Source organism: Dama dama, chromosome 6, assembly GCF_033118175.1.
Source record: "Dama dama isolate Ldn47 chromosome 6, ASM3311817v1, whole genome shotgun sequence".
In the NCBI taxonomy this organism is placed as follows: Eukaryota; Metazoa; Chordata; class Mammalia; order Artiodactyla; family Cervidae; genus Dama; species Dama dama.
In genome coordinates this window covers 16008484-16022198 of record NC_083686.1, presented here as the reverse complement: position 1 = coordinate 16022198, position 13715 = coordinate 16008484, and the positions used below count along the sequence as shown (strand labels likewise).

Sequence of the window (13715 nt, the reverse complement as noted above, 5' to 3'; positions counted from 1 at the left end):
GATCACACAGAGAGTGATTTTAATATAAACTATGCATACATGCATGCTAAGTCGCTTCAGTTGTGTCTGACTCTTTGCAGCCCTATGGACTGCAGCCTGCCAGGCTCCTCTGTCCATGGGATTCTCCAGGCAAGAGTACTGGAGTGGGTTGCCATGCCTTCCTCCAGGGGATCTTCCTGACCCAGAGATCAAACCTGCATCTTGTACAGCTCCTGCATTGTAGGCAGATTCTTTACTGCTGAGCCACCAGGGAAGCCCAATATAAACTATAGACCTTAGTTAATAATCACAATATATCAATATTGGTTCATCAATGGAAACTAAAACTGGGCTTCCTTCAGATGGCAAAGGATCTGCCTGCAATGCAAGAGACCTGGGTTTGATCCCTGGGTCAAGAAGATCCCCTGGAGAAGGGAATGACTACCCACTCCAGTATTTTTGCCTGGAGAATTCCATGGTGGGCTACAGTCCATGGAGTCCCAAAGAGTCAGACACGACTGAGCGACTAAGGCACACTCAACAATAAAAAGGATGAACTACTGATATATGAATAACAATATGGGAAAATGACAAAAGCATTTTGCGAAGTGATAATGCCTAGACACAAAAGACCTCATACTCTATAATTGTGTTTATATGAAACTCTAGAAAAGAAGAAAAGTATAATGACAGAAAGCAGATCAGTGGTTGCCATGGATAGGGGATTGGCTACAAAAGGACACAAGGAAATTGTCTATAAAATGGTTAGTTAGTGTTTCCAGGACTGTCGTTTGTCAAAATTTATCATATACCTCACAGATATCTTGTACATGTACTGAAGGATACAAAGTAATTCATTGAAAAAAATACAAATTGAAACTATATTTTATAGAATGCTGTGTGTGTGTGTGTGTGTGTATTTGTTTAGTCATTCAGTCGTGTCCGACTCTGTGACCGCATGGACTGTAGACGGCCAGGCTCCTCTGTCCATGGGATTCTCCAGGCAAGTATGCTGGAGTGGGTTGCCATGCCCTTCTCTAGAGGATCTTCCCAACCCAGGGATCAAACCCAGGTCTCCCGCATATATATTAAAGTGCCTAGTTACCTTCAAAGGAAAACTGAATTCTTTTCCAGTTCTTATGAAGATACAAGTGCTCATAATATGGTATTTAAATTCAACCTATATAAAATTATATGAGCCTGGGGGAATTGTTGAAACATGCAGTCCAGTGGGACTCCCAAATCTTCATGGATTCTTCAGATTGGCCTGGTAATCATAACCACTCTGGACTCACTATTTGGGCTTCACGTTTGTTATTAGCATTCTAAGGAAGAGAATGACAGAGAGAAGGGAATTAAAAGGAAAAAAGAAACACAGTGCATATAATGGCACACACATCATCATTACTACCAGGCTAGTCTGTCCTAAGTGGCTATAAAAATTGACAAGAAGTCCCTTTACAAGAAATGATTGTCATTTACTCTTCTGGAAGCTAGATGAAAGCAAAGCCTCCCAAGGTAAAAGCGAGACATTTCTAAATCTCTAGGGCTCTGACACTATAATTGGGGCAGTACACACTGGCATGGGTTTCCCAGGTGGCGCTAGTGGTAAAGAACCTGCTTGCCACTGTAGGAGACATAAGAGACACTGGTTCCATCCCTCAGTTGAGAAGATCCCCTGGAAGAGGGTATGGCAACCCACTCCAGTATTCTTGCCTGGAGAATCCCATGGACAGAGGAGGCTGATGGGTCCAGTTGGACATGACTGAAGCGACTTATCATGGACACACACACATCCATTGGCATGGCTGTTCACAAACTCAACATGGAGACCTTGGGAATGTCTGTCTTCAATTAATTAAATCCCCATACAATTTACAACTATGATTAACAATGCAGTGATATTTCAAATCTTAATATTCCTGTGATGGGGAAAAGCTTTATTTTCCCAAAGGACTAGACAGAGTCTTATATAACAGAAGCTGCTAACATTTGAAAGTATGTCTGTCAGATGGGCAAACAGCACATGAAGTACTCATGTCTTCAAACACAGTACATGAAGGTGTCAGTGCTGACAGTCATTTTAGAGATGCTTAAATCTTTTCTTCAGAGTCACTGCTACATGCACTGAAAATAGGATGACACATTCAGAGTTTACTAAAAGAGAAAAGATACATATATAATACCATTAATTTCATCCAGTCTTTTTTCTTACACAATTCCATCGTAATTGATGATGATTCAGTAGATGGTTGTCGTTTATTTAGTTTCTTATTCAGAACAACACCAAGTTTACTTATTATTACTACAGTTTTAACTCCAACAGGTGAAATACAGTAAGACAAATACATGATTTGGAATGAGAAGATGAAGTATCACATTTCACTCTAGTCTCTTATCATCTGTGTGGCCTTAGGCAAAATCATCACCACTCCAAACCTCAACTTTCTCATTTGAAAAACATTTAAGTCTTATCTCAGAGGCTTGCACGTATGCTAAGTCACTTCAGTCATGTCTGACTCTTTGCAAACCTATGGACTGTGGCCTGCCAGGCTTCTCCGTCCATGGGATTCTCCAGGCAGGAATACTAGCGTGGGTTGCCATGCCTTCCTCCAGGGGATCTTCCCAACCCAGGAATCAAACCCACATCTCTCATGTCTCTGCAGTGGTAGCAGGTTCTTTATGACTAGTGCCACCCAGGAAGCCATCTCAAAGCCTTATGAGAATATTTATTTAGAAGATGTTTAAGTGAAACATTTCCACCTAACACAGTTCCTCAAACTCTAACACACACAGGAACCACCTAGGGATATTGCTGACATGCAAATTCTGATTCAGAAGGTCTGTGTGTGGACCACTAGACAATACCAGGGCTATTAATCTGTTATCACTGTTGTCTTATCATCTGGGGGTTGGTTAGAAATGTAAAATCTCATGCCCTACTCAATATCTACATTTTAACAGAATCTCCAGATAATTTGTATGAACATTTATTTCTGAGCAGCACTGGCCACCATCAGACCTGACACATTGCTGATTCCTGATCTAAATATGTTAGAAGTTTTGAATCATGACAGAAGTGTGCAGGATATAGATGGATATAACACATTTCTTCCTATTCAGAATTTGAGTTAGGCCAGTAAGTCTCCCATTCTTTACCAAGGGGCCCTATGTGCTTGTTGGGGCAGACTTTTGACACTCAGCCAGGCAGTTGACAACTTTGCTTTAGCATTCTGGTCCTGCTTGTGCAGAGCTCCAAGATCAGCTGGAGATGAGACCTTTGGACTTCTCAGTTCTTTCCTGAGTGTGCACACAGCCCTAGGTATACACAGAACCCTATGCATACATGTATATAATCTTATAAATCTTCAAGTATATAGCAGAGCTTTTCAACACCTCCTGTGGAAATCTCTTCAGATTTTCCTCCTAAGCTTTTTGTTTAGCCTGTTGTTTTGTCTTCAACAGTTATCCACTTGCTTCAGGCAAACATGATTTTAAATGAAAAAGCCCCTAATTGTTTTTGACAAATGCCCCTGAGAAATGTCGCTCATTCTAGTCAACTCCTTAGCCAGATAAAATGAAGACAAGCCTCTTGAGTGGGGTCTTCCAGGGAACCACCAAACAAGTCAAATGACAATTCTTTGGGAAGGGGGCTTTCAAGGAGTTCCAAACCAGCTTTTTCCATTCCAGTGGCTGCCTCACTTCTGGTTCCCACTAAGATTGAGGGTTGTTGGTTTTCAAGGCTACTGCAGAAAGGAGGATGGGAATGGGGTGAGTTAAAACACTACAGAGCTTGCTGTTCTTTACCAAGTCAATGAGTTTTTAAAAAATCAACACTCTCCAGATTATAGCAAGACTTTCGTTAATTTCCAAATTTCTGAATATATTGACTGGGAACATTTTTGTCAGTTATTTTTATGGAAGAGAGGATTCTCATGCATCTTTATTACACCATTTTGGCTAATGTCACTTAAAATGCCCTGAAACTTTTGAATGCTGGGCAAGAGTTGTATGGAACTTCATTGACTTGCTATATTATGAAGAAAGACCACATATCTACTAGAGATTGTAGAAGGTTCCACTTCAAGGTGCCATTAAAATGTGTTGATATTTTGAGGCAATTAGATGAGATATCACAGTGACTTCTTTTAAGAAAGATTTTTCATAATTAAATGTCAAACTTACAAGAAATTGTGTGTGCCAATCAAGAGCCTGTTGTTTGGAACTAGTTAATTCTGGTTTTAAGCTCTTCTTTTTCTCCTTCATAGCTTGGGACATTGGTCAAGTTACTTAACCTTTATTAGCTAGTGATAATAACAGTTCTATTCATAAATTTTTTAAAAAATCCAACTAAACTAACAAACGTAAGGTGCCTAGTATAGTTCATATTAAATATTCAAGAAGTTTTTAGACACAATTGCTATTGTCTACCTAACCTGGAGAAGGAAATGGCAACCCACTCCAGCATTCTCGCCTGGAAAATCCATGGACAGAGGAGACTGGTGGACTGTAGTCCATGGGGTCACAAAAGAGTTGGACACTACTTAGTGACCAAACAACAACAATAATTGCTATTGTCATCATTAAAAACCTAGTTTGGCAATGCTAATAATAACATTGAATGTGCACCTAAATATGGCTCTTTAAACGTCACTTTCAAAATAGGAGATAAATCAAAACTGTTTTGCTCATACTCCTTTGCTTTCTTTGCAATTCCAGGCACTGTGGTGGTCCAGCAACTGATGTCAGTAATGATTGGCAAACATGATCGCCTCTTCCCCAAAGATGCAGAGCTGCAAAGCAAGCCCCAGGATGGAGTGAGCAACAACAACAATGACCTTCAGAAGAAAGCCCTCATGGGGCAGCTACAGAACAAGGAGAACAATAATACCAAGGACAGTCCCGTAAGGCGGTGCTCTTGGGACAAGCCTGAGTCTCCCCAAAGAAGCAGCATGGATAATGGATCCCCCACAGCTCTGCCAGGCAGCAAAACCAACAGCCCCAGGAACAGCATCCACAAGCTGGATGTCTCTAGAAGCCCCCCTCTCATGGTCAAAAAGAATCCCGCCTTCAACAAGGGCAGTGGGATTGTCACCAACGGGTCCTTCAGCAGCAGTAATGCTGAAGCACTCGAGAAAGCCCAGACCACTCCCAATGGGAGCTTACAGGCCAGAAGGACCTCTTCCCTGAAGGGGTCTGGTACCAAAATGGGCACCCACAGTGTGCAGAACGGAACCGTGCGCATGGGCATCTTGAACTCTGATACCCTGGGGAACGCCGGGAATGGCCGCAGCATGAGCTGGCTGCCCAATGGCTACGTGACCCTGAGGGATAATAAGCAGAAAGAGCAAGCAGGAGAGTCGGGCCAGCACCACAGGCTCTCCACCTACGATAACGTCCACCAGCAGTTCTCCGCCATGAGCCTCGACGACAAGCAGAGCGTCGACAGCGCCACCTGGTCCACGTCCTCCTGTGAGATCTCCCTGCCCGAGAACTCCACCTCCTGTCGCTCCTCCACCACCACCTGCCCGGAGCCAGACTTTTACGGTGGGAACTTCGAGGACCCCGTGTTGGACGGGCCCCCGCAGGACGACCTCTCCCACCCCGGGGACTATGAAAACAAAAGCGACCGCAGGAGTGTGGGCGGCCGCAGCAGTCGGGCCACCAGCAGCAGCGACAACAGTGAGACCTTCGTTAGCAACACCACCAGCAACCACAGCGCCCTGCATAGCTTAGTGTCCAGCCTCAAACAGGAAATGACCAAACAGAAGATAGAGTATGAGTCCAGGATAAAGAGGTGAGGAAAACCTGGAGCCCCTAGTGGCCAGAGAGGGTGCGACAGGCTCACCCGGAAGGGTTAAACCCGCTAACTCCAGTCAGAGACATGGGTTCAGGTCCCACCTTCGCCATTTGTAAGCTGTGGGACACTGGGAAAGCTCGCTTCCTCTCTGTGAGTCTCAGCTTCCCAATGTGAATTTTTTTAAATTCTAGTAGTAATCTGCCTCAAGGTGAAAATCGCTCAGATGTGTCCAACTCTTTGTGACCCCATGGACTGTATGTAGCCTGCCAGGCTCCTCTGTTCATGGGGATTCTCCAGGCAAGAATACTGGAGTGGGTTGCCATTTACTTCTCCAGGGGATCTTCCCAACCCAGGGATCCAACCCGGGTCTCCTGCATTGCAGACAGATTCTTTACCAACCTCAAGAGCATGTTAAGAATTCATTACACGTTGTCCCCAGGACAGAGCAGATGCTCAGTAATTCTACCTCTTGTTATTAGTAAAAGCATTGATTTAGGTTCAAAAGCTGGGGAGAGGAGTGGGAAGGGATGTCTGGAGTACCAGGAGTCTGTTATCACAGGAAGAGGATGAAATGAGAGTAAAGAAAAATTGGAAAATAAACAGATCTTTGTTGTTCATTATTTCCATGGTTGGGTGCTTGGGTTGAATGCTTGTCTGCTGTCTCCCAGGCTCAGACCAGGCCGCAAGGATTCAGCAGTGAGTAAAGAAAACAAAAATTCAGCCCTTGTGGAACAGGCTTACAGTCCCCTGGAAGAGATAAATAAATAAGTAAACTGATCCTATGCTAAGTAGAAGACTGAAGCAGGGAAGAGGGGTGAGAAGTGTTGCTGAGGGTTATTCTAAGTGTAGGGCTCTATAGGAGACAGTGATTCAGAGACCCAGCAGAAGAAGTGGAAATGCCCTGAGGCTGGATGGGCGAGGAGCTCAGAGAGGTACCATAGAACCTTCGAGATCATCTTAATCTTTGGCTTGTACTCTGAGATTGGAATCCAGGGAAGTTTGTGAGAAAAGGGATAGCATGAAGTATATTCATATAGACAAGGAAACTTTTAGCCTAAATGGGGAGCAAAAAATATGACTTATAAGCAAACCGTTGTGCTGAAACCTAAGTGATACCAGTTGACATCTTCTCATAAAATATCCAAGAGAGGAGTTGGCTTAGCAACTTCAAGGAGGTAACCTGGCAAATATAAAGGGTATTGGCTGAGGATCCTGCGTTGACAATGCCCCTGACTGTCAGATGCTCCAAGGTCTTGAGAGGCAGCAATACAGAAAATGGAGCCTCTGCCCCACAGGTACAGCCTTGGTGCTGGAAACCTGAATATCACCACACTCCGCAATTTCACCAGAGTTACAGAAATTACTAAACTGATTGTTTTTCTTTTCACCTTTCAGTGTAGTATAGGGGAAGGACCCTGCACTCTTAAGAGCAGGTCTGAGGCTCAGTTCAGCCTGAAGTAGCCCCTCTAGGGGCCTCAGCCCCAGTCCCAGGCTGTGCCTTGGTAGACCCCTTCCTGTTCTAAGACCCTCATGATATGTGAACGTCTTTGTCCTGTTCAACTGCTTCCATGACCCTAAACCCCACATGGCTCTTTCCTTTATATATAAAGGTGACCTTCATGTATTTTAATGTTTCCCATCCATTTATCAATTATCAAGCCAAAAGATACATATTTTTAAGAGCTATGGAAAAATAAATAAAAATACTTACATGTTAGATTGAAAAATTACTTTATTGGAAACAGAAGATTGGTTTGAATTTTTCTAAATAATGCCAAGTGACAGGAGAATTAAGAAGAAAAAATAAAGTTATCATCTTATAAGGCTACTCTTCTTTCTGAATGTAGTTTGTGGAGCCAATGGCTACCAAATTTCTGAATTGCTGCCAATGCATGATGGTAAATTAGCACTTAGCAGTGGAAAGCAAGAGATGACACTTGAAACCTCCATTAAGATAGAATATGCATTATTCTGAACAGTTGCAAATGTACACATTCATTTATAACATTGGTGTTACTTTATGTTCTGAGTCTATGGTACATCTCAGAGACTTTGATAAAATAAAAGAACCTTTCAACAGAATGTCATCTCATTGGCCTCTTTCATTGGCATTTTTACCTACTTGACAAGCAAAGAAAGAGGTTCATTATAAAACGGGTAGTGGAACTGCCATATGACCAAGCCAAGCAGTATAAGAAGTAATTGTTCTAGATAATTATTGATCATTACTGTTTAAAATTATGTATTTCTCTTTCAATTCCTTTTTAACTCTACAAGTATTGAGGCTAGATAGATAGATGATAGATATGTATGTACATATATATATGCATCCCTAGATAGAGCATGGAGAAATAAATAGATATTACTTTATTTATCAATCATTGATATATATGATTTTTAGTTTTTAAACATGTCAGTTTAATGCTCTTCCCTCCCTCAAATTAGTTTCTACCTTTATCATACTGTAGTCAGATAAATTTATTTACATGATGTCAGTTATTTGGTCTAGTAAGAAGTATTATCTTATTATTGGTTTGAGATTTATATATGATCAGTAGATCAAATCTGTTAATCAGGCTGTTCAAATATTTTGCATTTCTCCTAACTTTTATTAGATCTATAATTTCTAAAAAAGGTATCTTAAAATTTCCTAATTTTTGTGGATTTATCTATTTATATTTATAATTTTGTTATGTTTTAATTGAGTAACTTGAGGCTATATAACTAGATGAATAAAAGTTCAGAATTGTTTATATCTCCCTAATTAATTGATCCTTTTATCACAAAATAGTGGTAATAATGCTCTTTGCCCACAAATAGTTTTCCAATATTAACATCCCTATATAATTTCTATTTTGATTAGTAACTCCTTACTATATATTTTCCATCATTTCAAGTTTTGTGTTTCATTATTTGAAGACATTTTTTCAGTTTACATTTATCCATCTCCTCTTTTGTTTATTTCATCTCCCCCATTTTCTCAGTTTTCTCTCTATAACCCTTATTACAGCATGTTGAACCTTCTTAGTTCATCCTCCCTCTCCATCTTTGTTAATTTCTCTTTCTTATATTAAATTTTCATCTTTTTTCATTCCATGAGGCATTTGGAAAGTTTTTCTCAAAGCTGTTTTCTCATTTATTTATTTCCTCTTCTGATTCAACTCTGTCACTTCACTCAGCCCATGAGTAGAGTTTTTGTAGTCTCTTTGCCATAAAGACGATTGATGTTCCAAGCTCTCGAGTCACTTTCAGCCTTCTGTCTCTCTCATACTAGAGATTTCCTCCTCCCCATGTGAAAAGTAAAAACCTAGTCACAGCTTCTAGGGCTTCTATCCGAGACAAATACCCCTCATGTGCTTTCACTTGCTGTTCTAAATTTGTTTCTTCCTTGGTTCTGATACCTGAGGATGCTCTTTTATGTTTTTAACTTTGTAGTTTAAACATATTTTCCTAACATATTTTTCCGTTAGTCTGTGCTTGCAATGGGAGGGATTTCTTTTATTTTTAACTTAGCCATCAGATTCCAGGAAGTTTCATACAGGTGCCTGATACGTACAAATGCATTAGTATATTTTTAAAGGATAGTCTCCCTTTGTATTAAAGGTTGAGTTTCTTCCAACTTTTTTAGTTCTAAAACAAATAGCTTTACAAAGCAGAGAGAATATATTGGGAAATAGTTCTGGGTGAGAAACAGCACACTACCAGGTTTTTATGTAAAACATGTGATCGTGTGATCAAAATGGCCTTCTAAACTAATTAAAGAACGCAATTAAAAAAAAAAAAAATCTTAGTTGCTTACAAAGGGAGAGCAGATTCATCTTTAAGTGTTTTTATGATTATCTGAATGAAATAACATATGGGACTCATTATTTCAGAGCAGAAAAATAATTGAGATTTTAATTTGAAGATCATTAGAATAATCAGATTTTTGAGTGCTAAGCGTGCATCAGCCTCTCACATTTCAGTAGCATTGCAAATTCAAGCATACCCTTGCCACTTCCACTCATAATAGGAGAAATTAAGATGCCAGCCATTACCACGACACATCATCTAATAAAGAAGTGCTTAATATTCCTCCTTGAACAACAGCAGTGATAAATTGTGTTTTGAAACTTAATGATTATGGAGAAAACTCTATTTTTTAGGAAATTATCTAAAATTATATAGCCATCTAAAAGAATACAGCTATCAATTTATAAAATGCAGCCAGTCCCCTACATGCACACTTCAGTCGTGTCCAACTCTTGTGTGACCCCATGGACTGTAGCCTGCCAGGCTCCTCTGTCCATGGGATTCTCCAGGCAAGAATACAGGAGTGGGTTGCCATGCTCTCCTCCAGGGGATCTTCCCAACCCAGGGATTGAACCCGGGTCTCCTGCATTGCAGGCAGATTCTTTATCTCTGAGCCACCAGGGAAGCCCGAGTCCCCTACATAGGAACCTTCCAGTTGTAAACTTTCAAAGATGCAGATGTGCATCCCATTCATGTCAGGTGTGAGTAAAACTGCAGCTTGCCCTTTGTCTCCTATTGCTGGTGATCCTTCAGCTCTACCATCTTCTGCCTCCTCTCCCTCCTCCAGTCAATAATTCTTCTTGCCTGTTTACTCGATACCAGACAGCTGTTGTACTGTATTACTGTACTTTTCAAGGTACTATACTGCAAGATTAAAAATGTTTTCTTTTTTGTATTTTTAATATATTATTTCTGTGAAAAGTATGATAAACCAATTATAGTACAGTGCTATATACCCAATTGTGTTAGTTGGCTACCTCGGCTAACTTTGTTTCTTGGACTTACAAGCAAATTGGATTTACAAATGTGTTCTTGGAACAGAACTCATTTTTATGCAGGGAACTTACTGTATAGTGATCTTAAGATATGTTAACTTGGAAGACAGAATTGCAGCTAGCAGGCTACATAAGTGGACTGTGTTGTCACAAAATGTCAGGTGAATTACTTATTCAACACATGTAAGTTCTACTTCTCTTGTTAATGTAAGGTGGCTACTTTTGGTACCACTTTTATAAGAGGGATGCTGTATAGTCCCTTCTAAGTCCATTCTTAGCAGTGGACTTACTCTCTCTAGCAATGACATTTTCACTGTCACTCTTACTTCTTTGGTAGAGAGCAAATATGATGGCCCTCTTTTCTTTCCAACTTTATCAGACTTTCCTCTTTCTTTTAGTGAAGACAAATTTACATTTAATGACTCAGGAAGCTTTGTAGTTTGGGCTGCCTCCTGCTTCTGCCAAATTCTGTGCTGCATGACTGTGGTCTCTGGCTTCTTGAGTGAGTGAATGAGTGCTGAAATTCACTATCAAATGACAATGAAGTACTTCCAAGAGGGGTCTTGGGGTCTTGCAGAAATGATAGTAAGTCATGTTATGAAACAGTAAAAAAAAAAAAGAGAAAGAAGAAAATATATGTATGTATTAATCAGTGGACCTTGATTTCACTGATTTGAAAGGGCTCGTTCCAGTTTCCAAAGCATTGCAGAGACAGAGTTTAGGAAACATTTTTTTAATCTTTTTTGCATTTCAAAAAATAAAATTACTTTATCTCTTATTCCTTCCCCCACCCTGTGCAGCTTAGAACAGCGAAACTTGACTTTGGAAACAGAAATGATGAGCCTCCATGATGAACTGGATCAAGAAAGGAAAAAGTTCACAATGATAGAAATCAAAATGCGAAATGCCGAACGGGCAAAAGAAGATGCAGAGAAAAGAAATGACATGCTTCAGAAAGAGATGGAGCAGTTTTTTTCCACGTTTGGGGAGCTGACAGTGGAACCCAGGAGAACCGAGAGAGGAAACACGATATGGATCCAGTGAGGGGACTTTCCCCCGCTGTGTCGAGTGGCCCTGGGAAGGACTCTGGGGATTCTGGTGGGAAGATTATATAGGACCAGGTGGCTGGTCACCTGGCTGTACAGAGCTCTAGCTGGGGAAGGCATATCATTTATAGACATTACCCACCCATATCTGCAATGTGTACCAAAGTTGTATCATGTCCCATAATGCTACTGTTAAGTATTACAACTGGATATGTGTATATAGAGTAGTTTTTAAAAAGTAAACTAAAAACAAGAAGCATATCTCAAGAATTATTTTATTGCCAGTCTTGTATTTAAAATGTTAAATCAGTATGTCATTGCAATTTAGCTTGCTTTCAAGCTTCACCCCTTGCACTTAACATAAGCTATTTTTGGCATTGTGTTATCATCAGCTTATTTTATAGATCAATATTTTTATTTCCCCTTTTGCTGAGGAAATGAAGATAAGCAGATATATAAATATATAAAAATATATATGAGATGAGTTATTAAAATCAAAAGAATACTTTGTGGCTGTGCTGTTTGTGCCAATAGACCTTGCCGTGACCAAAAAGAGAAATGTCAATAATTTTATAAAATACAATGGAATCCCCAGGAAACTTTGAATCACTCTATGAATTCTGCCCTTGATACTGCTCAGTTTTCTTGGGGAGATGGTTTGACACAGGAAATTTTAGATTATGTAAAAAAGTCTCCTTCTCAAGTCCCCTGGTCTGTCTTGCCCATGCCATAGACCCATGTCTCCTATGTAGGATGCACTTTAGTGGGGGGAAAAATCATTTTAAAAAAAGAGCATTTAAGTAGTCATGCCTTGCATTACTCTTTCTGCTGGATGGTTATGAGAGAAAATTCTTCCTGCCATTGGGAAGTTGAGAAACAATGTTTGCTAATTATGGTGTCCACATTGAGCACCTGTCCTCGACTCCACCCCCACCCCCATACCAACCTCCCCCTGCCCTGAACTGCCCTTTGGAAATGGAAACAGTGAAATAGTATTACCGTATCTTTCTCAGTTAAACTGCTGGAGTGCGTGCCTTATATTCTTCTTTTGCTCAGGCTGACTGTTCTGTTGTCATCTAGGATCCTTTCTGAACGACAGCTGGCAAAGGTAGTTTGAAGCCAGAGGGAGGTGATGGAGGGAAAAGGGACCAGGAGAAGGAGGAGACAGGTTGGAAGAAGATATCTGGCTTCTAATTTGTTTTTTTACAATATTGTCCTTCCCTATTAAAACATAGTTATTCACAATAATTTTAAAATGTGAATCTTTAAAAGTCCAATGTTGATAAATTTGTGAACATCACTAATGATAACTTTCCAGACTCTCTAGGACTCTCTGGAGCTGGAGATTGGAGAGAACAATTCCTCACAATTAAATAAGGCAATGAGTTTGAGAAGCAAAGCAAATAAAACTTTCTCAGACTAGAACAGACAGTCACAAAAGGCATAATTAGAAATAAATACTACTTGAGTTTATGGGATTTGTATTGTTTGGAGCTTCTCTGTTTGTGTGTATTTATTTTCAAGGGGACAGTAAACTTTACAACCTCTGTTCTTGTCACTGTGCTGCCTTTGTTTATATACTTACACTCAGCAAGCTTTTGTGGTCCTTTGGTATCAACCACTGTCTCTGTAGCAATACTTCCTTTATCTGTAGTTCCCTTTTCTCTCTCTTTTCAATTCTTTAGCAAGATACTCCTACCTGGATAGCCTATAAAAAATTCAAATGCAAAATGTGCAAAAATGATCTCTTACCTTTTCATCTTTTCCCAAGTCCCTGCCTTAGTTAGCAAAAACCACAGACTCTTAGAGGAAGCTGTATTATACAATAGTAAAAATCAAAGACTATGCAAACAGCCCGTGATCAAATATTTTCCAATTTGCCAGTTGATACTAAATCTTCTGTGCATCTCTTTTTTCATCTGTAAAATGGGTGGGCATAATAAAAATACTGCTCTCATAGACTTATGTGGTTTCAGCCAGGTAGCTTATATCAGGCTGAGCACAGTACCTAGTATACAGGAAGGACTCCATCAATGTTAACTGGAATTTATCTCTACTATACCCTCTCTTCATGTTTACATTCACTCACCAAGTACTGTCTAG

At 40.2% G+C, this 13715-nt stretch overlaps 1 protein-coding gene across 7 annotated transcripts in view; it reads left to right on the top strand.

Moving 5' to 3' along the window:
- The window catches only part of ARHGAP24 (Rho GTPase activating protein 24), a 621697-nt gene extending 608612 nt beyond the window's left edge, over window positions 1-13085 (top strand). For all 7 annotated transcript variants that reach the window (XM_061145608.1, XM_061145605.1, XM_061145603.1 and 4 more), the window contains 2 exons: window positions 4699-5776; window positions 11367-13085. In XM_061145608.1, the coding sequence (XP_061001591.1) occupies window positions 4699-5776; window positions 11367-11610 (1322 nt within the window). In that variant the 3' untranslated portion in view covers window positions 11611-13085. The remainder of the gene's footprint in view (window positions 1-4698; window positions 5777-11366) is intronic.
- Window positions 13086-13715: the final 630 nt, after the last annotated feature.